The following is a 26,073-nucleotide window of genomic DNA, read 5'->3' as shown; positions in this document are numbered from 1 at the left end:
TTATTTTGAAGGCAGCATTGATAGCTTTCAATCACACACCAGGGAGTCACATGGGAGACTGCTTAGGGCGATTGATATTGGGCCTCCTCGATCGTGCTGAAGTAACTGAGAAAGTGAGTGTTTTAGTTGTACTGCATGGCATGCTCTGAATTCGCTTAGTCCGGTCATTTTACTATGGATAATGCCGGCAATAATCACACATCTATGCAAGAGTACTCACACCTACTGCGGGAATGTGGGATAGAGTTTGATCCTGTTGGGCACCGAATTCCGTGCTTCCCCCATATAATCAACATATGTGTCAAACATATCATTGACGAGTACCATACTGCTGACTTTTCAGACATGGACAAGTCATGGGTAGTTGGCGTTCAGACCATCAGCAAGACAGTGTATGTCCAAGCCCTGCATGCTAAAGCCCTCAATCAAGCCAGAGTGCTCGTGCGCACAATCCGCATATCGAACCAGCGTCAGGACAGTTTCAAAGTCACCATTCTCACAGGTAACGAGAACAAATGGTTCCTAGACCACACAGGTCAACCTACCAAGCTGCCTGTTGTGCAACTGCTTCTTGATGAGCCAACACGTTGGGACTCGGTCTACATCATGCTGAATCGTTTGCGAACCCTTCGCCAGGTAAGCAAACCTTCACTACACCAATCATCTGTTGTGGACTAATAGTGACAAGGCCATGGACTTGTTCTTTGCAAACCCGAATCAACACCTGATTGCTGACAAAAAATTAACTCCCATGGAGTGGCACTTTCTACAGGATCTCAAGGTGATTTTAGAGGTCAGTGCTAATGCATTTGAAATATATGATCCATCTTACTGTGTGATTTAGGTACCACATGCTACTCAACAGGCCATGTCAAGCGAAAGTAATCCTACGCTCAGTGGTGCGGTTCCAACCTTTGAACGATTAATTCAGCGGTGGGATCACATAGCGAAGAAATTTCCACACTTCGCACCTCTGATTAACATAGGTTTGCTGTGGGCAGATAAATATGATGATCAGATGGGTGCCACCAACGCTTACGCAGTCTCCATGTGTTAGTCCTGTGTATTCTGACGAGAGTTTGGTTCTCATCACTGAGTTGTCAGTCCCTCTATAGTCATCGATCCTGCTTTGCGGATGTCATGGATGGAACATCATTGGGACAAACAGCGGACTCAGAATGCCAAGAACTTTATCATTAACCTTGAATGTCTTTCGCTAATAGCAGCGCACATTGAACTAATACGTTATGCAGATGCATACCAAGAGGGGGACCCAGGCTTCCGACTCTGCACCAACCATACAAGCAGTACAGTGACAGTCACACACACTAGGGTCACGCCTCTATGGACTTCCTGAGGTGGACTCACTGTCGGGTTGTGATGAAGGCACCCAAACGGTCATTCAGGAGTTCGATGCTTATAGCACCGCTACTCACAGCCCCAATGGAACAAATATTCTCTCATTTTGGACCGTAAGATCTTTCTATCTCCTCGTGTTAGACCTTTCATTACTGACTATGAATTGTTAACCAGGCCTCTCACACCATGTTTCCAACTGTCTATGCAATTGCTTTGGACTATCTCCCAATACAGGCATCTGCCGTCCCCTGTGAGCGCATGTTTTCATCAAGCAGTGAGACCGACACACAGAAGCGTAACTGCCTCAGCCCAGTGCTGATGGAGGCGCTACAAATTGTCAAGTTCTTCCTGAAAAAAGAGAGACTCAACTTCACCAAAGGATGGGCCGCATCACAATGGGACATGGAATATGAACTACTACGTGACACAGAGACTGACGAGCTTTCAACACTTAACATTAGTAGAGTTTCAGGTGGCAGTAGCTCACATGAGACACTTCTCAAAGTTATTGCAGACCAGGAGTGTGACAATGTTGAGGATGCCGCCACCGTCTATGAAATGCCATAATGACTTTTCTCTCTTGTTTTTCATCATTTTTTGTTTACCTGCTGGTATCTTACGTCCTTCTGGACTTACATTCATTGATAGCTTGATTTCAATCATTAACTCATTTCTTCTCTCAAACGCATCTTCTTGACTTCTCCCTTGCAGCTGGTTTCAATCTCAATGACGGTGTACAGATGCTAAGGGAATTGTTCCAGGCCTTTCCCTGCCCCAGGTGCTTCATCTGTTTCATGTCATGTTTTCTTTCCCTCTCTCAAACCTCGGTGGTGTATACTGTACAATCAACCAAAGCCCCGTGCACACTGAGAAATTTTGCGCCTCCTCTATCGTTTCTATGACCTCCAACCCGGACAAGGTCATATCCTCATTGATGGACAAGACATCTCGACAGTAACACTCTCAAGCCTCTGTCGCACAATTGTCACAGTCCCTCAAGACCCCGTTCTCTTCAACTCCAGTATAGGGTACAACATCGCTTACGGTCAACCATCCACCACACCAGACTTCAAACAGAACACTTCCACTGACCTCATCCATCAACAAGCCGTCGAACGCTCATGCTCACACCCACCCTTACAAACCCTATGAGCTACCGTAAAGGCATCAGCGGTGGCTGCACTACTCACTGCGGAAACGAGTTTTTTACACCAACGTCCTCTGTTTGCTATCATGTGTCTAATCTAATTTTAAAGTCGGCTTGAGCTGGCTGAAAACAGATAACTGCGGCTACATTAGCTGGGCTGCGCCATACATTACATATCTATAACCAGCTATGAGGCTTGGCTAACAATAGCTCTGGCTATAACCGAGAACTGCGGCAACACTAATAGGTACAAAGATCTCGACCCAGTATCAATACGGTTGATACTGAGTCTCAAAGGTACGTGGTTGCAACCGACTTAGGAAATTTCTGACATACCCCATCTAATCATCTGAGCATCGTAACAGGTCACACATCATGCCTCAATGTCTCCTTGACTTCGGAACATAGTCTAGTACAGTACAATATCTCATAATGCATAGGCTCATATTGCATAAATCTCATAGTGCATCATGTTTGGGATGGTCCTACTATGGGACAGTGAGAAATTGAATCATAATGCATAGACTTAAGTGACCATTATGCATTATGAGATAGCACTTTTGGCTGGGTGGTCTTGTTTGGATCATTGAATTTTAATGTATTTAGAGGGAGTCTGGACTATGTTGCGAAGGACTGTAGCACCCACCTCATTCTTACAATGACTTCCAAGAAATGAAAACCTGGTGACAAACCTGCACCCTATCAGAGACAGCCCAAAAAACCAAAGGTCAAAGACACCCCAGTGACCTCTGCACAACCAACAGTTCACACAGCCTCATGCCAAAACCTCACTCTCAGTGATTGGTTGACAGTTTTTGCATACATTGATGCACACCCAGCAATGCCACAATGTGACATTGTGAATCACTTCAAGAGCCTTCAGTCAGGGGCTTTAATTTTCATGCAGTCAACTTTGTCACGGAAGTTAAAGGAACATTTAACATTGGAAGCACACATCAACAACAATCCAAATACTTTGTCATCAAAGTGATCATGTATCATCACAAGGCCCGATGTTGACAGGGCACTATTTTTATGGGTCAGGGACATGGAGGAGAAGGGAGAGCATGTCAATGGGCCAATGATGAAGGAAAAGTGGCGGAGATTTGAAGAACTGTTTGAAGTGCCAGAGGAGGAGCAGCTCTCAGGAGAGGGGTGGTTGGCACCATTTTGTAGGGCTTACAAAATCTGTGAGCATCAGCAGCACAGGGAAGCAGGGTCAGTTGATCTTGATGCTGTTGAAGTCGAATGTAAACGATGTGAAGAGATCTTGTCTAAATTTGCACCGCAAGATCAGTAGAACTTTGATGAAACAAGCTTCTTTCCTTTGTAAGTCCTATCTCCTAAACTCAAATTGCAACAACTTGAATGCTTATCATAGTATCTAGTGCACCACCAGATCATGGTCTCACAACAAAGTAAATGAGTGGGAAGAAGAAAGAAAAGTTTCATATAACTGTTGGGCTTGCATGCAATGCTGATGGCAGCCAAAATTTTGATGTGATCTACATTGGGAAATCCAAGAAGCCATGATGCCTTAAAAATCAGTCACCCGAGCAGCGAGGCTTCTATTACTGCAACAATAAGAAAGCCTGGATGACAGCTATCCTCTTTGAAGAGTAAAAGAATCAATCTTTTTGGCTTAGTTGTGAGCTGACTGGACTATGTACAGATGGGTCAAGAAATTTGATTACAAGATGCATAGCGAAAGTCAACATGTGTGTCTATTTGTGGACAATTTCTCTGGGCACACAATATCTTATGAGCCAACAAACGTGCAACTTGAATTTTTCGAGCCAAATATGACATCATTCATGCAGCCTTGTGATGCAGGAATTATCCGCTGCTTTAAGGCACTGTGTCATATACTGGATCCGAGCACCTCCAACACCACCTGTGAGCATCCCTACTGCTGGTCCGACCCCCTGTTTCCCTATCCGCTTCATTCCTCCTTCCCCGACAATGCACGAAGTGCATCTCAGCAGGACTAGCCCTGCTACCTCCACCTGACTCCGCTCCGCTCCTCTGATGCTACCCCTATTCCCTCCGACACCATACCCTTTCCATCCGACCCTATCTGGAGTTCTGCTCCTCTGCCCTATTGGTCTGCCTGATCCTACTCCCTCCACTTTTCTGACCTGCTCGGTTCCTTCAATTCCACTTGTATTGCCCCGCCTGACTATTAGTCTGCCCAACTGCCTCACCAGTCCACTCCTAGACTAGGAACCATTCAACTGGTCCTATCTCTGTTTAGTATCACAGTTCCTCCTTTCAGATCACCAGTAATCCCATACCCGAGTGATTATTGATCCGTCATGTACATACTATTCTCCGAGCCTCTTTCTCTTATGTCTCAGTCATCCCTCTTGTAATCCTGTACACTCAGTACATAGCCTTCTGCTATGCTATACTACTTACTTAGAGTATATAAACATATGCACATTTGTCTGTAGATACTCAGTCTGCTTTTCTAAGCCCTGCTCTCTTGTCCTTGCTCTTGGGCAAAAACCCTTGACAACTCCTGTTTGCTGGCCTAGGGGATTGACTCCCTAGGTCGGCTGCCTTCTCTGCTCATCCGACTTCCCGCGCCTCCACCGCCTTTCCCGCATGTCGGACTTGTGGCCAATCCTCTTATACCTCTATCCTCCATGTTTCCATTCTGCTTCGGACTTCGTCCAAGCAGTCTTCCCCACTCTGTTCCTACTGTTAGCTCCGACTGCAGTAGCCCTCCAACTCTTCCCTGCAGGGCGGACCAATCTCCACCCGATGTTCCTGCACTTATCTAGTAGTCCGTCTGTCCTCCTTCAGAGGACCTCCACTCCAACGTCCTGTTGGAGCTCATAGAACTCGAGTCGGACTACAATCCAAAATTAGGGGCATGTACTTGGGTAAGGGGCGCAGCGTATGAGCTGAAGCCAAGCCCCCCAGACTCCGTCTTACCCCTGAGCATGGTCTTAACACACTGTACCACCACAATTTCTGTACACATACAATTGATCTTGATGAAGCAGGCAAACAAGACATCTACAAGAACAATCTCCTTGAAAGGATGATGATGGCTCGTGCCACATAGAACAGCATCTCATCAACAACAATCAAGCATTGCTGGAATCACACCCAGATCCAGCCATCAGTCATCTTATTTTTATTTGTATTATCAAACTCATTCTACATACCAGGAACCCATCCACTCCAAGCCAAGCACCATCAAATCCTTTGCTGCATGCAGACCCAGATGCGTGGCATGTTATTCGAGATTTTGCGACAACCGAGATGTCATTGCCAGAAGTAGAGAAGCACATGGAAAAAATCCTTGGTACTCGTTATGCTGACACCAATTGGAGGCCTGCTTTCAAGGCCGTGATGGATGCAGAAGGGGACTCAGATGCAGCTGCAAGCACAGTCGAGCAGCTCGCACAAGCTGCTTGCCAATGGACTGGTCTAAAAATTCGAATTCCCACACGCCAACCCCCTCTCACCCAACTCACAGCCATTGAGAATGAAGTCGGCACCTCTCTGCAAGATTTGAGGGCTTGTAATCGCATTTTTGGTGAGCCACCATCTTTAGGCGAGTTTCTTGAGCCAGCCAAAGAACAAGAATTTGGAGATTCCCTTGAATTTGAAGGCGGAGATAAGGTTATTGTTGCTGCAGTAAAACAAGAGATGGCAGAGAAAGCGGGTGAGGTGATTGAGGTCTCTGATGAAGAAGAGGACCCTGAACCAGAGGTTTCTTGTGCAGAAACACTGGTACTGTGTCAACGGCTCGAAGGAGCCTGTCTCCAGGTTGGAAATGCTGAGTCCCCATTTCCACTTGAGTTGTTAAAGCAAATCTGTCTTTTTCATGCTCAGTTACGACGCAATGAGCTTCTTCACAGAACACAAACCATGATAGACTCTTATTTTTGTTAGATACATATGTACTGTATGAGTCACAAATGTGTCACATCTTTGAGCGCAGTCACACTATCTCACACCTTGTGACATATGTCCTAACGCATAATTCTCATAATGCATAACTTAGAGCCCATTTAGCAACTGACATTTGAACAAAATTTAGCCAACCAAACAAATTGTGCATGAGTGGCACAAAAGCCAACATGTTGGAGTTTGAAGTCACTTGCCCTCCAACTATGATGACGATTCCTACTACTATTAGCCATCAATACAATCCTCTGCAGCGAAAGTGCATCTTTGCAACTGTAGCTGTTCTCATTGTCTGTACCCAGTTTCAACTTCTGTCTATGACCAGAAAGAATGAAAACAAACCATCTGTACCAAAAGCCCACTAGACCACCCTGGAGGTTGAGGCTATCTAATCACGCAGGTACCCAAGATCGCAGGGACAACATTTAAAGATGAGACATTTACCAAGGCTGCAAAGAAGATAACAGAGAAGGTTGAAGAAGCAGGGATTCAGGCCCAAGCCAAGACCATGACACAGTGTAAGACGAAATGGTCAACTGTGAGTTACATCTGTCCCACTCAGATCATTGCTAACATCAACTGCCCCTATAGTTGAAACAGATCCACAGCGTGATAGACAGATATCAGAACAGTTGATCAGGATGTCATTGGGACAATATTAATGGGACCAATATTCAGGGGCCATTGGCAGAGCTCACGTGGGAGCAATTTCTCAATGCCAGCAGCGGCAACAAGGTATGTAAATACATTTAGCCTCCAGTCTGCTGCTTACATTTTGTCTTGAGGTTATGAAACCTTTTAAAAACAGCGGATGGCCATTTTGGTCCAAGATGTTGCAGATTCTGCCACACAGCAGTAGCGCTGTTGGGGTGGCCGCCTATAACCCAGCTTCACTCGCTGCACAAGCATCAGCGGCCACTGCTGCTACTAGTGCTGACCCAGAAGCAAGCAGTGATGCTCTGGGTCTTGATACGAGCATGGCTGATGCTGCCACCACCGGTGGTGTTAGCAACATACCTGATGTTGATGCCACTAATGCAGAGGCCTTGGATGGCTTTGGATGGGGCCATATCATGTCTACACTTCCAAGCCCTGGCCTGTGGCTGGAGGTTCTATGTTCCCCCCTCCCCCATCTTCAGTGGCAGCTTGTAGCACAGGAAAATGCTCACACTCTGATATTATCCTTTCCGCCACCACCCCCAGAACCTCTGTTCCAGAGTCTCCCACTAGCAGCACTGATAAAAAACCTAGATTATCAGCACTTGGTGGCAGCAGCAGCAACAACACTGGCATGTTGCGCATCACTAGTGGCTCTGGCAAAAAGGCCACCAAGGATGCTGCCAGCACCGCTGCGTTTATGAACCTTCAAGGCTGCATCAACCGCCTGACAGATAGTCTCACAGCATCAATGGTCAGTACTGATGAAACTCGGGCAGCGGATGAAAGATTGAGTGCCATGTCCATGATGCAAGATGTAGATGGTGTGTTGGGAGATGACAAGATCACCCTCATGAACGTGTTCATGAGGAGCCCAGTTGTATGCTCCACCTACTTGCTCAACAGGCCCGAGAATTGTCTACCCTTTTTAGAATCTGTTATCCGGCAGGCTCACAGGGGGGAGTATGGTGCATTCTAATCATCTTCTCGCTCATCAAAATCATATTGCCATCTTGTTGCTTCATCTTTTTTCATATCACATCTTACAAATCATGTTACATAGCCTCCATTCATTGATATGCAGCACATCTTCATGTTGTAGTCCTATGTACACTATACATTCTGAATTTATGCATCATTGCCATCATCCTCACTCCCATAGTACTCGTCTATGTCCTCCTTGTTCTCCTTGTTCTCCAAGTCTTCATCAATATCCAATGAGTGAGCTACATCAATCAGATCACACTCCTGCAAAATTTTCTGGTAATCTTCCCACATCTCAGTCGCCATGCAATCATAAAATATGTTAGCATCATCGCGGATGGTTGCAGGTTCGGGTGGGTCATTGCGTGCTTCACCAGGTCGTCCTTGATGGGTGGGGTTGTCATTGAAGATGGCTCTCTGAGGTGGAGGCTCTTCATATGGGTCATGAGTGCATATGTAATTATGAAGAGCGCATAGTGCAGTGGGTATGCACACCTGAATCCCTATCTTGTACTCCAGGGATACTAAAAGAATGCGAAAGTGCCACTTCAGAACACTGAAAATATGTTCAATAATGTTGCGAGCGGATGTGTGCCAAAGATTAAACAATTCTCCCTTGCTGGTGGGTCTGGAAGCAGTGTTTGATGAGCCGAATAACAAAAAAAGAGCCTATGACATACCTGACACTGGCATGACCCCTTTCAGCCAGATGGTACCGAATGCTATGGTAAGGGACCAAAAGTTGTTGGCATGAGGGGAACCCCAGGTCTGCAAGAAGATATTTTCCTGCTGGAAGATTCAGCCCGTCATTGCGAGCTACATCCCAGAGCCCACCATCGGTTGCGGATCCCTCCCATCCAGTGAGTGCAAAGGTGAAATTGAGGTCGAAATCGCAAATGAAGAGGCAATTTTGAGAGACGAAACATTTTTGATTGTAGTAGAGGTAGCGGGTGGCAGTGGGAGGGAACACATGGATGTGACTGCTGTTGATCGCTCCGATAGCATCCCGGAAGTATGGCCATCATTTGGGGTTGTCACAAATAGCACTGGAGACAGGGCATTGTCAGCAGGAAGGTGTACATGCATTGTATAGAATGGGTGGGATGTGAAAATCTCTAAGATCTTGCGGAAATACCTACAAGGGAGTTAGTGTCAGGTGTGAAACATAGATCAAATCACAAACTTGGAAATAGTAGCATTTGAATGCTGGAATCGTTCTGCAACATGTCTGACCGTCAAACCTGTCACACAAGTGTACAGAAAATCACCAACTGCTCCTCGAGTGATACATAGCGTGAATCTGTGTGACCAAAGTTTCGAAGGTCACACACCAAGCTCTCAAAGACGTGAGCAGTGACACCAAGCTCACAGCAGATGCGCTCCGTGTGGCTGACAATCAACTCCATCACCCACTCTTGCCCTGTGAGGGCAGATGTGTGGTAGGGTTCAGGATCATCCTGGACTTGCTGTAGGAGGATATGTGCTGTGGCAGCAAGTAGAATATTGAGGAGGAGGGCAATGTAACGAAGCATACACTGGCAAACTGCAGCTTGTGGTAAACAAGTCTGGTTGGGGTGAGTCTGTACTGCTAGTGGTCGAGTCAGCTGGGCTATGAGAGGTCTCTGTTGGATAAGAGGGTTAGTCAATGGCTGCCTGAATACTGGATCCATGGCTAGTATGTTATCGATGACGGTCAATCTTACCGAGGGCTTTCAAACTCAGCTTACATCTCAGTCACACTCGTGCCACTGACAATTTTCGAGTTGGTAAAATTTTGTTCAAATGTCGGTTGCTGAACGGGCTCTAAAAAAATAAAAATAAGGATTTGGGGGTCCCGACGTTATGCATTATGAGATATTGTACTGTACTATAATCTCTCTTCCGTGCATTGCAAAGTTGTTGCAAAGTGTACGAAACACAAAACGTCTCCGATGACAACTTCCCATGCCAGCCCGTCTCCGGAAATCATCTTGAACTATCCCAACCTTCGAAGAGTTTTCGCTCGGGCTACGGCTGCGGGTACCAGTGCAATGCAACGTTTATTGAACAATCTTCACTTCATATCCTTCATCTCGTTGTCACATACATTTTTCATTGCATCATCATCGACTCATCAGCATTGCACTTTCAGTGGAACACGACATCATCAATATCATTGTTGTTCATTTCCATTAATGCTGCAGCAACAATGTTTCCTGTTGTCATCCGCGCCTTCCTCGACAATACAACCCTCCCTGCGCCTCTGCCCGTGGCTCCAACTTGTATATTCACCACTTTTAAATGTGACACTTCGCCTCAAATTGGTATGCAGTGCAGGCAGTTACCCCGAATCTGGCTGTTAGTGATGAAGGCCCGTCGAATGTCGCGATCGCTATATATTCCCTGCAGGATACATGCATGATGGGCCGTGTCTCATGTAGAGCTGCTACTCCAGTGCATCGCGAACAGTCACTTCTCGCGTACGTCGTTGCATATGTCTCACGAAATTGGGGTCCATGTAGCTCACGGTGTTATCACTCCAGACTTCCCTCCGACCCCCAAGGTGCGTGTCCATCAGATGCACGTTGCAGTTGAAAGGTCTCGCCTTTCGCGTCCCAAACAACTACTAGTTCTGCAACGGAAGAATTTCCACTTTCCAAGGCGCGTTTTATCTCATACTTCGATTCAAGGATGGTCATATTACGGTGAGTGTTGTTTGAGGAGTCACAACGTCCGATGAACGTGCACATATCTGACGAGCAACGCAAAGCCAAGGCCGCCGAGGAACCGGAGATTCATTCGTGCCCCACGACCCCATCGTGCCACACATGCCCCTTTGAGTACTCGCCGCATCAACTTTTCATGACGCTCACAGTTCTTCTCGAATCTGCGGAGATTATCATGCATTTTGGCACAACTGTTTTGGCTTAAAGTAAGGCATCTCAGCAGCAAAGTGAGCCATTCCTTTACGTTTTTTTAAAATCCAGTTTATTGTTGTCTTGGGGCAATGTCCGATGTCGACAGTACATGTGATATACTACGCCTTTACGTTGACACTGGAAGTTTCAGCCTATAAAACACCTGCCTGCTACGATATTTTTGCCTCATTCACTTGCACAAACTTCATCATGTTTACTTCCCGTTCAATCATCTTTGCGCTGCTCAGCTTCCTCGTTGGCGTCAATGCCGCCAAGTGTGTACAGTGCCCAGCCACAGTGTGGGACAACGGTACTACCAGGAAATTAACCAAGACCAGCCCAGGCACGGTCACAGTGTGCACGTACGTCGCCCACACATATTCATTGAACAAAGTAACTGATAGGCCGGCAGTTACGGACCAGTATCCTGTCGGTATCTTACTGTAAGTGCTTTCTGAATATTGTGTAGCTCACTGTTCTCGATTGACATGCTTGTGATGGCATCAGTCGAGCCGCCAGATTGTCGGTGGAGCTCAGGCTTGTCCGCTTACGGCAGAGCCGAAGAATTGCTGAACGTGATGTCAAGAGGTGGGGGAGAGGAGAGGAGACACCCATCAGGAGGAACAATGTTCGTGTGCAGACAGGGTGAAGTGGTGTATGCCAGTACTTAGACCACTATCTGTTACGAGAATTACCAAATACTCAGTCGCGTCTTGCCTTGGCCGATTGCATTATCCCAATCCCTTATTAGAACATAGAATCGTCTCTTGTTGACCATGAACCTTCTGCGAAAGACCAAAAGTCAAATGTCGCGCAGGATTTGTGGCATCTTTGAGGCGCCCGTGCTGAGCTTCGTCAGATTACGGAGAGTGTTGTTTGGGAAGTCACACCGTACGATGAGCGTGCATATATCTGACGAGAAACGTGAAGCCAAGGCCGCCCAGGAACCGGAGATTCATTCATGCCCCCACGACTCCATCGTCATGACCTTCAGTTCTTCTTGAGTCTGCGGAGATTGTCATGCATTTTGGCTCAACTGTTTTGGCCTAATGTAGGGCATCTCAGCAGCAAGGCGAGCCACGCCTTTACATTCGCACTGGAAGTTTCAGCCTACAAACCCGCCTGCCACTATGGTCTTACCTCATTCTGTTCCACAAACTCCAGCATTTTCACTTCCCCATCATCGTTGCTCAGCGTTTAGAGACCCTAATTTCGGGTACTGGAGTGAAGGTGACATATGTATATGAGGAGCAAGCAGAATTGGTCCTGCAGCAATCAACACTACCGTGGGAGTAACGGATATCGACAGCGCCTTTGTATTCATTTTCTTCGAACTCGACGTTGTTCTCCAAATTTACAACGTTAACATGCAGGCAATCGATGGGATGACAGCAAATTCAAAAGCAGGCTTCTCCTCGGTCTCGGACATCATTGGGTGCGCTGCAAAACATCGTAAGTTTTATAGGCACTCACGTCTGCATATAAATGATAATATTAATGTTCATTCGCTTCAGCTCGCACGTTCACAAGTGACCATATATCCCTCCCCATATATATATCAGATGCTATTTTATTGATGATGATCAGATTCCAGATCTTGAAACCCCATACTCCAGGTTCCCCAATACCGATCAGTCTACCATTCCCAAAGTCCAAAGCCTCATTAGCGCCATCATCACCGAGCGCCAGCAGCAGTTGTACGAGGTTTTGCACGAGATCCCAGGCCTGGAAACCGTGATGAATAACTAAAGAATCTTCATCAGCAACTCGTCAAAAAGGACAGGATCACCCAGTCCATGAATGTGCACAGGGGACTCATATCGGCTCTCTGGCGCTTGCCAACTGAAGTCCTATCCCACATTTTCGTTGACTGTGTCCCAGTCTAAATAAGTAAAGAACACTACAGTAAACGCCTGCCGAGGCGAATCCAGCTATATTCGTACGTGTAAACTTGCGTAGAAAATCATCGATATTTAATTCTGGTTCCTTTGTGTGGCTGCTCGCCATCGATATCCGATGCTGATTTCGGCGTCTGTCTCCCCACGTGCTCGCGACATCGATTCCTGTTGAACAATGAGATCGAATCGACGTTCGGCATCTTTTCAGCACCCCTGGAAAGTCCGCAACGAAACCCCATATATGTGGGTCCATGTCGGGGGGTTAGATCTTCAAAAAGTAACCCAAAAAATAGTACTTCTCCTTGCCACATACCACGGCGCCTACAGTTGTTCATGCATCGAGAGGGCGAGTTTCCGGTGGTAGGAGGACTCCCTTCCCGTAACGCAAGCAAACCCAAATGAAGGACTCCAGATCATGACGGTATAAGTGTTTGACTTCGCCCCGTTGACCCGGCAGCTAAAAGTGAACACACTCAGTGTTGTGAGACAACAGCTATAAGATTCATAATACCTAAAAGTGAACACGCTATGAAAGAAACGATATAAGAAAGAGACGGCGAGATAGAACAACGTTACACATACCTCAGTGTTGTGAGACAACAGCTGAGGTACGAACGAGCGAGTGACTCGAGATTATAAACTAAGATTAGATAACCATTAGGTAATGAAAGAGTAACATAGGAAAGGAAAACAAGACGAGTTGATAATCCAACACCATCCGTTGCTGGCCGACGAGCATCAACTGTGTAGTTGACGACTCGTTGTTTGACCCTTTTCTTTAACTCGTTCCGACGAGTCGAAGGGATGAGTCAAACAGAAATATGTATCAGGATTCAGGTTACCAGTCAATTCTGATTCCAAACGCCTGCTTCAAGCTACCAGTGCGACCACTAGACACATATCTGCACACATGTAAGGAAGCACTTGAACTACACTGATCCACCATAATACCCCTCCCCATAGACCAATCAATACCTCGCAAGAAACACCGTCTATACATCGCCCTCTACCATCACAATGCAAAGTCAGGTTTCCACTTCGTTCTCATGCTCTCACCCAAGGGAGAAATGCGTAACGCCTCCATCCATGACTGCCACATTTACAACACCATCAACACCATCCGATCAAGTGTCAAATTCGATCTCAACGGCATGCCAGAATGGCGCTATGAACACAAAGCCGTAAATGATCTCCGAGAAGGTACGGTCATAGGAAGGGTGCTCATTTCAAAGCTGCCCGCACACGAACCTTTGGTCACGCAAGCAGAACGCATACACGATATCCTTGCGCAAATGTCGCTCGTGCAGAACGATGCACAGTGGGATTGCCGAGTGTGTATGTTAGCTGCGCTGCGAGCCAACGGGGGTGACTTCAGCACGATCCCGGAGGTGACAAATGGAGGTCAGACGGAGGGCGAAATAAGGACTTTCGGTGACATGACCAAGGAGAGTGTTTTGAAAGGTCCAGGTCCACCGCCCAGCTGTGCTAGCGATCTAGCAAGTATCGATATTAGGGTTCGTTGAAAATGAGGAGTACCATGTACAAAGTATCGTTTACAAGAAGATACGTGCTTGCTTGTACCTATGATGCTGTGATACTTATCGGTTCTAGCAGGCTGTCATTATTACAACGCGCACTGAGGGGTGAGTACTAGTACTTGAGTAATAAATCCAGGATGCAAAGCAGAATAAGTCTCAGCTATGTGTCCACTTCTGTCCCTGGATGCTCTCGAGGACATCGAAACTAGTAGATCTGAGTCCTCCCCTATAACTCGCATCCCTACCAAGCACTCCCATAAGTGCCGTTTCTGGATCTTGAAGCTTGAGCTTTCACAATTCGACAACGACAATTATTTCCATATACTTATACCACCATCTAATGGCGTCGTGATAAACCCCAGCGGCTCAGTCCAGACTAGAAATGCATCCATTGGCATGACGACCAGTAAATAGCGCCTATGACGGGAGGAGTCATGGTGTCACGACTCACCGATGATCGAGGGCTCAGTCTATGTTCAAGCTTTGGCACGAGACTACAAAACTGCGTCGTAAGTACTTCGGTCATATTCTATGCTGCAATGCGTTCAAGCGTAATTCTTCTATTCCAAGATCTTTATTGCTCTAGCAGCAGTAAAACTTGGTCAGAAGCGAACGCCCTGATCAACTCAGCAGCAAGCTACCAGTAACTGACGCAATAAACCATAAGTACTGCACCGATGCAAAAGCAGAAACACGACTCACCACGCTAGCCGCCTATAAGGTGTCGCGTATAGAGATTCGAATGAACTACCACGCTGATGAGTCATGTGTTTAAATCCAGGACGCAAGCTATTCATACTCACGCATCCATACTGGTTAATGCAGATTTGGCAGTCTCTATCATTCCTGCAATAGCAAGGACAATTCTCACTGTCAGCGTCACTGGCAGATATTGATACTATCAAGGCAGCAACAGCGGCGAGGACAAAGGAGAAGCGCATTATTTGCGAGGATCTGATATAAATCTGAAGGGAACAGTAGGAAGACGGCTTTCTTTTATGTGCTGAACATTGTTCTTCATGGCAATGCAGGAAGAACCTATCTACAGATGCATATCTGCAATGCCGGTAGATTATCACCTAATCAAGATCTCGAGCACTTGCTTTATACACACGGTCCGACCATTACCCTCAGGCTGTGAAGCAAGATCTACTGGCAATTTGTCGGGGGGCGATGAGGAGAATGTATAAAAGCTACGCTAATGAGATCTGACGAGGTTTACATAAACTTTAGGTGATGATCAGACATTCAGGCTATACTGTCCTATTCATGTATGATATAACTAGGGTTGTAGTAATGTAGCCATGCATGTTTTTACTGTAGTGAGCCTCAGTATGATCACAGATAGAACATGCATGCTACCATGCATGGCATGAAGTGCAAATCTGAAGTAGTTTCTCAGCACTTCCTAAACCTAATCTGACAGGGTTAGATGCCATATATATGCACCACCGCATTTTTTTGACTGTGGGAACTTTGTCACTACATCCAAAACATATCCATTTCTGGTCATCTCCTGGATCTCAACATTTCCCACACTCCTCCCCAGCATATTCCTGCCCACCACCATACCATATCCACCTATCTACTGTAGATAAGTATTAGTATAGGCTATGTACATATAATAGGTCAGAATAGAACACTTTTTTGTCTGTTTTTGTACCAATACAAGCTCCAGAGACCTGTACATATAATACAGGAAAAACATATCAAAAACACATCCGCATTTTTGTCCCTTCAATTATATAATGTATTAGCACACTAATTATATGCTTTTTAGTCTATTCTTGTCATATCCCATACCTCTGGATCCGGAATTCCGGATCTACTTCATTGAAGTCCGGTCCTCTGTCTTACTATTCCGCCCAGTGCTCTGCCTTCATCTCCGCACTCACCCCTAACTCCTTTTAGATTAGCTATTGCTCCAGTTACCGGTTATGTCCTATTCCGCTATGCTTACTGATCCGTCCATTCTTACTTCATTTCCGACTTCACTGCCTTGATCCATTATACTTAGTAATAGACTTTCCACATGCTTTGTACATGACTCTTACCTTTGCTGACTGATTTACTTACATGATACCTATAGTATATAAACCCCTGTAATACTCCGGAACTCCTTAGTTCAAATATCATCTTAGTTCTGCTCATTCCTGCAATCTCCAGACTTGAGTCTCACCTCTTGTCCACCTCCGAGTCTTAGGGGTTAAACCTTAGGACTACTTCTCTGGCTCCACCTTAGGGTAGTCTAACCTCTGTTCTGTTTCTACTCCGGAATTCTGTAGTAGCCTTATTCCGTCCCCACATAAGTCTTCCAGAGTTCCGCCGAACTCCACCGACTTCTGTCCTCCAGGAATTCCCCAGACTTCTGTCTGACTTCCCCTCTGTCCCCCAGAAATTAAGGGCACGTACTCGGGTAAGGGGCGCAGTGCACGAGCTGAAGCTGAAGCCCTTTGAGTAACCTCTCCCTTGAGCACGACCTTAACAATTCTACTGCTTATTTGACCCTCTAAAGGTTCCTACACCACTAGATGTAGCATGCACACAAAAAATATCAAATAGCTTCGCATTTTTTCAGATTAAACTATATAGACTTGAAAACATGACCCCCAGCAACCTTTCAATAGCATATACAAGATATGATGATAATAGGATCACAGGTCCAGTCCCTGGTGTGCTGTATTGCTATCCTCCCCTGATGGTTCATCTCCTGAGAAAATTTTCCCTGGGGCTCCGGCCTTCCAGGAATGTAGGGACTATATTTTTAGGTGTATATAGAGCATATATGTATCATCAAAATATGCCAACAGTAGCAGAATCCTCTTTTGTATACCAATACTTCCTCCTGCTTGCATGGGTGTATATTTTTGCAATCTATGCGCTGCACAGTGAAGTGACCTGTGCAAAAAGGTGTTCCAAATTTGTTTAGCAGGGGAAAACAAACAGAGAGTATGAAGTTAGTAAGACTAAGGGGAATGGATGAATTTGTAGGATGATGAACAAGTAGTACGGCAAAATAATCTGAGGGTTTTTGTGATGAGATTTTGATGAGATTCTGGGCGTCAGCCTGCAGGGCTGTTCCGACCCGAAACAAAGAACCGAACCTAAGAATCAAGGTGAGCTGTATGCCCAAGTATTAGGAGTGCAGTGACGCATGCAGCGCAGCTTGATTCCCATACAGTAGGAGGTGTACTCACCATGCTAATTCTAACGAACCAGGTGGCATGATATACCACATGAAGGGTTTGAGAATTGGTGATGCTTGGATGTACGGCACCAATATAGATGCGTGATCCCATAGATATATTGTGAAAGTTTCACTTGAACAATGCCCCATTGATTTGACTGACGTCAAATGGGATTCCCCTCAGCAAGTATTCTAGAGTTCCCCCTATGTGAAGACTATGCCCTTTTAGATCCAGTAATCCTGCTGCAGCAGTGGCGATTGCCATCTGTTTGGAAAACTCTTTCTTCGAAAGCGGCTTAAGCCCTTTAGCGTGCTTCCACATGAACAAGTGGGCGCTGTGATCCGCAGGGTTAACACGGAAATGGTTCGCCAGTGCTTCCTTGAGGTCTGTGGGACCATCTTGCCTGGCCCAGAAAGTTTCTTCCCCTTTGCTTTTCGCTGATTTTGTGAAAGGTAAGCAGAATTTAGTGACCAGTAAGCCTGTTTCGATCCTGAGTTTCTGATACTCCCGCTCTAGAGACGTGTCTAGTTGGGTCGAAGTCTTTGATTGCAGCTCACAGTGAACTCGCCGAGTCTGGCTATGCAGTAAAAGGTTGTAGTCATACAGGTGAACACCACCATGTCTAATGGAGCATTGAGGTCGAGGTAGTCGCGGATGGTAGCCATGAAAATTGTGGTTGTCGGCGGTCTTTTTGGACGCTTGGAGGATGCTGGGGCGAACGATGCTGCACCATCTAGGATGGATCTGAGTTCATGCACGTTGATCCTCCATGTTCTACCATGCAGCAAATGCCACGCCTTTAACGCTGCCACAGTAATTAGACAGCGATGAACCAGAGTAAGAACCCGCGCAACTCGAAAGGAATTCAAGCACAAGGTTTGGTGCAATGGGACAACATTTATCCTCAGTGATACCCTGCATATCACAATATACAGTGAAAAACTAATAGACTGGCACCATAACACTCCTTCGAAGAACAGGCCCACGACTGAACCCATTACTTCTAGGATGCGATTTAGCGCTGCGTCCGACACTGAGTGCTCTTGCGAATCTGGGTTCGCGCCTGCTTGTCTGGGGCTACTACCTGCTGGGGTCCACAGGTGCAGTCGGTCTCTGGCCAGACAGTGAGGGTGAAGAGGAGAGGGATGAGGGGTGAGTTCAGTGCGATAAGGCTGGGGGATGGGAACTGGGTTGTTGGGAACTGGTGCTAGTTGAGAGCTGAAACTGAGTTTTCCACGCGGTGTCACTCATCCCGGAGGGCATAGTTCGATGTACCGTTCTTCCTCAACTCACTCTGCGCTTGCTCTATCAGTGGCTTGTTGGAGAATGAGTGCAGAGTTAAGGAGTTTGGCAGCTGGGGCTGAATAGTTGCCCTCACGTAAGTGTCATATTTCAGCGGGGGAGAGAGGTAGGGTGGTGTTGATGATGAAGGGGTCAATGTTGTCTGGAATGCGGATGGGGGAAGAAGAAGCTCGATTGGGCCGAGAATGCCTCTGGAAGGTCCGTCTGCAGGGTTGTGAGTGCTGGCCACGTAAGTGGTAGTGATTTTGACACAGGTGGGGTAAGTTGTGAATGAACTGGTGGATTTGTCTGAATACCCCATTGACCTCTGGGTTACGATGCCGTTTCTTCCACCAGCCCTCCATGATGCCTGTGTTGTCTCCATGGGCAAGGAGTTGGCAGCTAACACCAGTGATAGCAGTGAGTGAGTATACGAGTAGTTCGAACCCCACTGCTTCCGCCCATCCGATGTCTCGTTTACCGTTAAGTGTTTTCCATCCTGAAATAAGTTGCCATGCACGCCATTGATTCCCAATGACGATGACGATCCCAATCCCTGAACTTGCATCAGAAAATGTGCGCAAGTCTGAGAGTTTTTCCGCTGGGTAGATGTGTCTCGATACCCCTCCAGATTGTAGGAGTGCTGACCACCACTCTAAATCATTAGCTATGGACTTCTCTGCTCTGTGGGGGAGGAAAGGACGCGATCTGCACACTGACAGCATCCCTTCTAGCCCCATTAAATAGGCCCAGCCTCGTGGGACTGCAGTGCATGCATGCAGCAGTTTTCCATACAACTCTTGCATGTCGTGTAACATGTGTGATGGGCGCTTTCGCCATCTGTGAATTGCTGCAAGGTATTTGCTCACCTTTGTTGAGCTTAGAGCGACAAACCTTAATTCTAGGTTCCAGAGAAAACCGATGTAGATTGTAGATCATCGGAAGGGCTGATCATTGAGAAGTTCCCACAGGATCCCCAAATCATCCAATACGTCATCCATGTCTTGCATGCAGAAGGCAAACAATTTGTCGTGATCTGAACGAGGCGAAGCGTCCGATAGATTGGTTAGAGGTCAGGCACAGTCCTCACTGAACTCTTCGAGTTGCCCACTCTCTTTGCAGTCTCTTCCAAACCACAACCTCCTGCCTGTCTGATGGATTCCTTCAGTGCGCGAAGGTTCGATGCCAGGTGAGTCTCACCTGATTGAATTCGGCGAGGTGTTCTTTCCGAACCCGGAAGAATATATGGTCATCGACCCATTAGTCAATGGGTCCGATGCCATGGCTCCGGAAAATTTCCACGCCCGCGTCAGGCTACATGCCCGTAGACGCCTGCTGATGGGGTGCAGCTCCAAATGCCATGCAAGAATCAATGCAGAATTGCGTGTCAGAGATCCTGACCACGCCTGTGGGCCATTGTGAGTGGTGCAGAGGGATCGTCTGATAAGCCTCTGAGACGTCTCTGGTTGCCGCCTCTGAGCCCTAGGTGGCAGTTTCGATATCAATAGGTAGATTATCGAGAACTTACCCCATGTTGTTGGGAACTCGTCTGGATTGATGCATGAATTTACTGAGGGATTGGGAAATGGAATGTTAATTGTGTGCGGGAAAGAGAAATTTTGAATGACTCTAAATTTGTTTGGCTTTCCCAGCTTAGGAATTATGGATAAGGGGGATGATTGGAATGGTCCAATTAATCTTTCTAAGTCTCCAGCTGAGAAGGGACCAATATACCTCCACTTTTTGAGTTCACTTTGAATGATACTATCAAATTCAGCCGTGTAATCGCTAATTGAAACTTTATTCGGAGGGCTCTGTACAGATTTGATAGCTGGAAAATCTATATTGAAACCTGCACGTAGGCCGTTTGGTATCTTGATGAAACAATCAAGGATTCCTGCTCTGCGTAATTCTTGTTCCCATGCCGCCGCCTTATATGGCGTCAATGGATGAAGCCTTCTGTGCTCAAGGGCACTTCTGGGCTCTGTCACATACCAGATCTGACCGCCCTGCTTTCCAACCCTATCTGCTCCATTCATCATCTGCTCCGCCCGATCATCATTCGTATCTGCTCTGCTCAACCGCTCAACCGGTCCCCTTCCATAGCATCTCCATTCAACTGGACCTCTTTCCCCTTTTAGATATATGCTTTCCTTTTCGGTACTTAGACCATTACTTCCGGATCACCAGTAATTCCTATTACCGCTCGATCACTGATCCGACGCGTACATATTGATATCCGCCCCAACCTATGTCTTTCCTATGTAAAGTACTTACAAATGATATCCTTGGTACATAGCTTTACTACATAGTTATCCTAGTCACTGCCTCATACATAGAAGTATATAACATATCATGTACTTAGATATTTTCCCTTAGTCTTAATATTACTTGTCTTCTTGCAGTTACCTCTTGCGGGAATTCTCAGTAGGACCTTGCCTCCTCTGGACACAAGTCTCAACTTGTTGTCACCTCCGACCCTCCGACCCTCTGCTCCGACTTAGAGCCGTGCTCTGAGTCTTTCCCTTATTACCCCGCCCCTATCAATATCCTCCTATCACCCCTTTTCCTATCCTCTACATTATCCCCTGCCATCTCCACTCCTATCAAATATCCCCCTGGTTTCTACCCACCCTCCACATCGTTCCCCGCCTTCTCCGCTCCGCTCCTAGTCAGTCCGCCACTAGCAGCTCTTACTTCTCGACCCTCAAAGCGGACCTAAGTGGTCCACTCGTCCTATCGTCGGACAACGTCGGATCCGCTCCAAATTCGGGGCATGTACTCGGCTAAGGGCGCAGCACAAGAGCTGAAGCCAAGCCCCGACCCCTCTGCCTCTTGAGCCGGCACAGTACCTAATAGGCTCCATGCATGGTGGCTCTGCAACCGGAACAGTAATGTCTTGAGTCGTGCTTGGGCATGGTGCATCCCTCATCTCTTTGCCATGCTGTGCACAACTGCTTTCCTTCCTTGGACCAGAGGCCTTTACTTATGCGCTCTGCAAAGGTTTCATGTTGCCTATCCCACGTGTGTGTGGCCGAGCATTCAATTGTTCTATGGGGGTTGCGTCCAAGGCACACTGTGCAACAAGGGAGTGAGCCAGAGGTGAGAGGGGCAAGAGGTGCACGCATGGTGCGTACCTTCTTGTTACCCCATACTGGCTCCTCCATTGATTGCAGCTGCTGCTTTTGCAATACAGACCCTGATTGATGCTGGCACAGTGATTCCGCATTGTTCGCAACAAAAGATGCTGCTGCTTGCTGTAGCGAGGCAGGTATTGGTACCACAACACAGTGAGTGGTGTGGACGACATGACCATGTGTGGGCGTTGATTGCACAGCAATCATGGGGCGTGAAAAATGCGATGACCATCATTTGGGGGGGTTGGGGTTGGACGCATGATCGGTCAACCCGGGGGGGGGGGGGGTATGAGGTCAGCCATGAAGAACGCGATGTTCGGATATGGTTCCCAGTTTGTTGGCACATGTTTGGCTGATGCGACAATGTATGCGATTATATGAAGTCAAGGGAAAGGTTGGGATATGAAAGCAAGAAAATACAAAGGTAACTGATGAGCCTGCTGCGCTAAAAGGATGCGCAATTTTGCTGACAAAAACGACTGACCTGAATGGCTATCATGGTCTGCTTGTCCCGATGATCATTGAACAACTCCTCTCTTGCTTCCATGAGCAACTCTTGATTGATCTCCTCCAAACTCCAGCTTTGTGCTGAACCTATGGTGAGATGCCACCGTCTCCACTGCTGGGATTGGTATAAAAGTAAAGCTTGTTGCTTGAGATGATCCGAGGCATGACGCCAGCAGTGTGTCTGCAAGGCTGACCAGAATTGTACGTGCATGGTAACGCGCTCATTCAGCCAATCGTGCATCTTCATGAAATTAATCATGCGCGGCGCCGCTTCATTAAATTCTTCCCAGGTCAAATTCTCGTCCTTCATGACTGCCGCCGCCTTTGGGTCTTTGACTGTGTCTGCTGGAAACCATGAGTGAATTCCATCGTTGGATGGAAGCATCACCAGGGCGTCTGGTTCAGCGATCTGGGAAAGTTTCCTCACATCATCCAAACCATGATTGGTGAAGTAATGAAGTTCACAGTAATCTCCCGATTTCATTTTTCTTGTCACATATGGTGCAGGTAGAATGGTAGGTTCTGAAGGGACTTTGCCTTGAGCAAAGGGAGCATATTTGCTCTTGTTCTTCTTATGCTCTTCAAGCCTGGCCGCTTCATCTTCCTCTTCACGCGCCTGTTGACGTTGCTCCTCTTCCAACACTTCTCGTTGATGCACCATTTCTAGCCTTTCTTGTCTTAAAGCCCAATGCTGTTTGTTGGCATTGTTCGTCAGAGTCTAAAGTGAGTTTAGCAAGCGTATAGCCAGGTCTTCAGTGAGGCCGTCATTGACTAGTTGTTCTCGAGCTTGTTGATGCTCATCGCTGGTATAGTCCGGTCTTATGGCCTCATTGGGGTCGTTGAGGAACATAATAAGGATTGAGAGAAACGCAAAAAGACAGATAGCTAGTGCTTAATCCTTAGGACGATAAATACTGCAATGGTGGGCGAGAGCAAAAAGCGCTGCGCCACATCGCTTGTTTGCGCTTAGACTAATTCTAATTCGACCTCGTGCCTCGGTTGTTTTAGATAACCATTTTGATGGTTATACTCATTTACCATCATGTAAATTATCTAGCAGGCTCATATATAATACATAGGGTGTGTTAAAGGCCAACCATGGCCAGGATCAGTGAGAAATAGGGCGGATCATTGATATCATGGATATACTAGATATATTGAGTGATAAGGAATTTTGCATGTCATCAGGGAGATCTAGGGAGATCGGACTGTTGTGGTCCATTCTAAATGCACTAGGAAGTATTTTTCTAGTGTTACAGGACGATCCACCTAGAATTTAGAGCAGGGCAAGCATATAGATAAGAATTGGACTGTGGGAAACCTAAGGAGTCAAAACATCGAAAACCAACACTTCACACACATACAGCTATGGCCTCCAAACAACCTACATTCATAAAACCCTTCCACTCCACCTCTACCCATGGAATAGAGTGTAGGAAGGTTCTTTGGGTACTCTACTATGTAATTTACTGACTTTTAAGAAAATCTTTACCCTGTATATGCATCAATTATGACATTTGTAGTTTTTTTCTCCTAAGAAACATCATATTTCACTTCCCTATTCATTAATTGTGGATGAGCGATCTTGTGCTCCTGGAATATTGTATATACTATTGAAAGGTTGCTGGGGGTCATATTTTCAAGTCTATATAGTTTAAACTGGAAAAATGCGAAGCTATTTGATATTTTTTGTGTGCATGCTACATCTAGTGGTGTAGGGACCTTTAGAGGGTCAAATAAGCGGTAGAATAGACTCATATATACTAAAAAGCATATAATTAGTGTGCTAATACATTATATAATTGAAGGGACAAAAATGCGGATGTGTTTTTGATATGTTTTTCCTGTATTATATGTACAGGTCTCTGGAGCTTGTATTGGTACAAAAACAGACAAAAAAGTGTTCTATTCTGACCTATTATATGTACATAGCCTATACTAATACTTATCTACAGTAGATAGGTGGATATGGTATGGTGGTGGGCAGGAATATGCTGGGGAGGAGTGTGGGAAATGTTGAGATCCAGGAGATGACCAGAAATGGATATGTTTTGGATGTAGTGACAAAGTTCCCACAGTCAAAAAAATGCGGTGGTGTATGAGGATGCAAGGCATGCCATGCAAGGTGTGGTCATCATGCATGACCCATGCAAGTAAAATAATAGAGCATGACTATATGTACATCATGCATGAATTGTGGACTAGGATAGCAGTAGAACATGCATGAGTACCACAGCATCAGGTGAGACATTATGTTTTTTTCGTTAATATGTAAAACTATGATTCAGGGTGACTTCTGTGCCGACTTCTGCCAACTGCCTCTGAACTATGTACTGCCGGCAATTGTCATTGGCAGAAGCATTCTGCCAACTTGAATAACGCTAGCTTGGTGGTGACAACCATTGCTGCCAGCTGACTCGTTGTTTGACCTTCACATTGTCATTCCGAAACATGGGGATTCTTGAGATACGAACCTCAAGCCTCAAGTACGTGCAGCTGAAACCTCCTTTTCGTCTTGGAGCTCAGTGATGGGTCAGAGCTTGTGAAATACGGTGATGTAGAGCACGCGACTGCCCTTGGTCTGCTCTGGAACGCCAAGTGTCTCCAGGATTACGGACATGATATTCTTAAACTTGTGATACTAATGCAAGACAACAATTAAACATGACATAGAACATCGGAAATCCACCGTGAGTGCTAGTAGCATTCGATGCTCCTCTATGGGAGAGTGCCAGCTTGAGTGTTAATATTCGCTCATCTCGTGATGCTCTGTACGTGCGTGCACCAAATGCCGATCCTAATAAGTGCAGCAAGGTCAATGGACTACTTACGCTGTACTGACAACATTTCGTTATCCTCTTTGAGTACCTGCACTACGTCCGGGTCCTCTGCATATTCCTGAAGTTCCTCTTGCATTCGCTTCAGATAGGATATGGAGTTTTTGATACGGGCGATCTTTGATGTATTGTAAGCATGGGCATATGTCGTTGAAATTGTGGCGACATACTTACCATCGGCAGAAACCTCGGGATCAAACGAGATAGCTTACTGAAACGTGAAGGGTAGAATTTTATGACCAGAGTCTGTCTATGAGGCAAGTGTGAAAGCAGAAACACGACTCGCCGCGACTGTCCGGACATCAGTGAATTGATGAGACCCTGATATTGTAGCCATGTGAACTGTAGAAGGATATAATTCTGCTCCTACAAAATATGATCATTTATACCGTTAAAATTTTGAGTTGTAGATCCATAGCCATTGATGCCTGCAAATTCAGAGTAACATGAGCGGTGCGCAACAATGTGATGACATTCCTGCATTGCAGCCGATGAGGGGTGATAGCATAGTGGTGGCGATCATTTTGAACATTGTTGTTTGGCTTACTTTTGCTTTGCATTATAACCTCATCCAAGACATTCTCGTGGGAAGTGCATTTAGCACTCATCAACAAATGTAGAATAGTGTGCGGTTTCATAACAAAATCGTGACCTATGGCAATGAAGACCAACATAGGACGACAGCGCACTCCCCTCACACCTCTCGGATGCTCTCATTT

General features: G+C 46.2%; 8 protein-coding genes across 8 annotated transcripts; 3 read left to right on the top strand and 5 right to left on the bottom strand.

The window, feature by feature from the left end:
* Positions 1-5,779: 5,779 nt before the first annotated feature.
* EDB91DRAFT_1022039 (uncharacterized protein) lies at positions 5,780-5,992 on the top strand (the record flags this gene model as incomplete). The annotated part of the gene is made up of 1 exon (XM_041312580.1): positions 5,780-5,992. A coding segment is annotated over one exon (213 nt), but the record flags the coding sequence as incomplete, so codon positions are not given.
* Positions 5,993-9,996: 4,004 nt separating this feature from the next.
* On the bottom strand, positions 9,997-10,928 carry EDB91DRAFT_1166583 (uncharacterized protein). Its single transcript, XM_041320006.1, has 4 exons — positions 10,821-10,928; positions 10,594-10,755; positions 10,383-10,530; positions 9,997-10,332 (listed from the first exon to the last, which is right to left on the bottom strand). Exons 1-4 carry the CDS (start codon positions 10,878-10,880, stop codon positions 10,199-10,201), a joined length of 504 nt encoding a protein of 167 aa, XP_041171239.1. The 5' UTR covers positions 10,881-10,928; the 3' UTR covers positions 9,997-10,198.
* Positions 10,929-11,167: 239 nt separating this feature from the next.
* On the top strand, positions 11,168-11,903 carry EDB91DRAFT_1166581 (uncharacterized protein). Its single transcript, XM_041320005.1, has 4 exons — positions 11,168-11,330; positions 11,381-11,411; positions 11,476-11,813; positions 11,864-11,903. The coding sequence occupies exons 1-3, from the start codon at positions 11,179-11,181 to the stop codon at positions 11,539-11,541; spliced, it is 249 nt and encodes an 82-aa protein (XP_041171238.1). The 5' UTR covers positions 11,168-11,178; the 3' UTR covers positions 11,542-11,813; positions 11,864-11,903.
* A 1,676-nt stretch (positions 11,904-13,579) lies between these two features.
* On the top strand, positions 13,580-14,646 carry EDB91DRAFT_1166573 (uncharacterized protein). The gene is made up of 2 exons (XM_041320004.1): positions 13,580-13,778; positions 13,830-14,646. Exons 1-2 carry the CDS (start codon positions 13,688-13,690, stop codon positions 14,387-14,389), a joined length of 651 nt encoding a protein of 216 aa, XP_041171237.1. The 5' UTR covers positions 13,580-13,687; the 3' UTR covers positions 14,390-14,646.
* A 435-nt stretch (positions 14,647-15,081) lies between these two features.
* EDB91DRAFT_1166572 (uncharacterized protein) lies at positions 15,082-15,359 on the bottom strand. The gene has a single exon (XM_041320003.1). The coding sequence runs from the start codon at positions 15,343-15,345 to the stop codon at positions 15,103-15,105; it is 243 nt and encodes an 80-aa protein (XP_041171236.1). The 5' UTR covers positions 15,346-15,359; the 3' UTR covers positions 15,082-15,102.
* Positions 15,360-21,758: 6,399 nt separating this feature from the next.
* Positions 21,759-21,956, bottom strand: EDB91DRAFT_1004138 (uncharacterized protein; the record flags this gene model as incomplete). The annotated part of the gene is made up of 1 exon (XM_041312281.1): positions 21,759-21,956. A coding segment is annotated over one exon (198 nt), but the record flags the coding sequence as incomplete, so codon positions are not given.
* Positions 21,957-22,528: 572 nt separating this feature from the next.
* Positions 22,529-23,367, bottom strand: EDB91DRAFT_1239674 (uncharacterized protein; the record flags this gene model as incomplete). Its single annotated transcript, XM_041321890.1, has 3 exons — positions 22,529-22,598; positions 22,622-23,235; positions 23,290-23,367. 3 exons carry the CDS (start codon positions 23,365-23,367, stop codon positions 22,529-22,531), a joined length of 762 nt encoding a protein of 253 aa, XP_041171234.1.
* A 1,683-nt stretch (positions 23,368-25,050) lies between these two features.
* Positions 25,051-25,657, bottom strand: EDB91DRAFT_1086851 (uncharacterized protein; the record flags this gene model as incomplete). Its single annotated transcript, XM_041316128.1, has 4 exons — positions 25,051-25,158; positions 25,187-25,314; positions 25,349-25,472; positions 25,529-25,657. The coding sequence occupies 4 exons, from the start codon at positions 25,655-25,657 to the stop codon at positions 25,051-25,053; spliced, it is 489 nt and encodes a 162-aa protein (XP_041171233.1).
* Between the last annotated feature and the right edge of the window lie 416 nt (positions 25,658-26,073).

This window comes from Suillus paluster (genome assembly GCF_016628075.1).
Source record: "Suillus paluster strain FC165 chromosome Unknown EDB91scaffold_108, whole genome shotgun sequence".
Classification (NCBI taxonomy): domain Eukaryota; kingdom Fungi; phylum Basidiomycota; class Agaricomycetes; order Boletales; family Suillaceae; genus Suillus; species Suillus paluster.
This window is presented reverse-complemented; position numbering and strand designations above follow the sequence as displayed.

Excerpts from the sequence above, each read along its gene's own strand:
- EDB91DRAFT_1166572 (XM_041320003.1), bottom strand. The coding sequence starts at position 15,345 with ATGCGCTTCTCCTTTGTCCTCGCCGCTGTTGCTGCCTTGATAGTATCA.
- EDB91DRAFT_1166573 (XM_041320004.1), top strand. The coding sequence starts at position 13,688 with ATGTATCAGGATTCAGGTTACCAGTCAATTCTGATTCCAAACGCCTGC. Across the intron at positions 13,779-13,829 it reads AGACACATATCTGCACACAT|ACCAATCAATACCTCGCAAG; the intron begins GTAAGGAAGCAC and ends CCCTCCCCATAG.
- EDB91DRAFT_1166581 (XM_041320005.1), top strand. The coding sequence starts at position 11,179 with ATGTTTACTTCCCGTTCAATCATCTTTGCGCTGCTCAGCTTCCTCGTT. Across the intron at positions 11,331-11,380 it reads GGCACGGTCACAGTGTGCAC|TTACGGACCAGTATCCTGTC; the intron begins GTACGTCGCCCA and ends ATAGGCCGGCAG. Across the intron at positions 11,412-11,475 it reads TATCCTGTCGGTATCTTACT|TCGAGCCGCCAGATTGTCGG; the intron begins GTAAGTGCTTTC and ends TGATGGCATCAG.
- EDB91DRAFT_1166583 (XM_041320006.1), bottom strand. The coding sequence starts at position 10,880 with ATGTGTGGCACGATGGGGTCGTGGGGCACGAATGAATCTCCGGTTCCT. Across the intron at positions 10,756-10,820 it reads CGGTTCCTCGGCGGCCTTGG|CGTAATATGACCATCCTTGA; the intron begins CTTTGCGTTGCT and ends AACAACACTCAC. Across the intron at positions 10,333-10,382 it reads ATTCGGGGTAACTGCCTGCA|AAGTTGGAGCCACGGGCAGA; the intron begins CTGCATACCAAT and ends TGGTGAATATAC.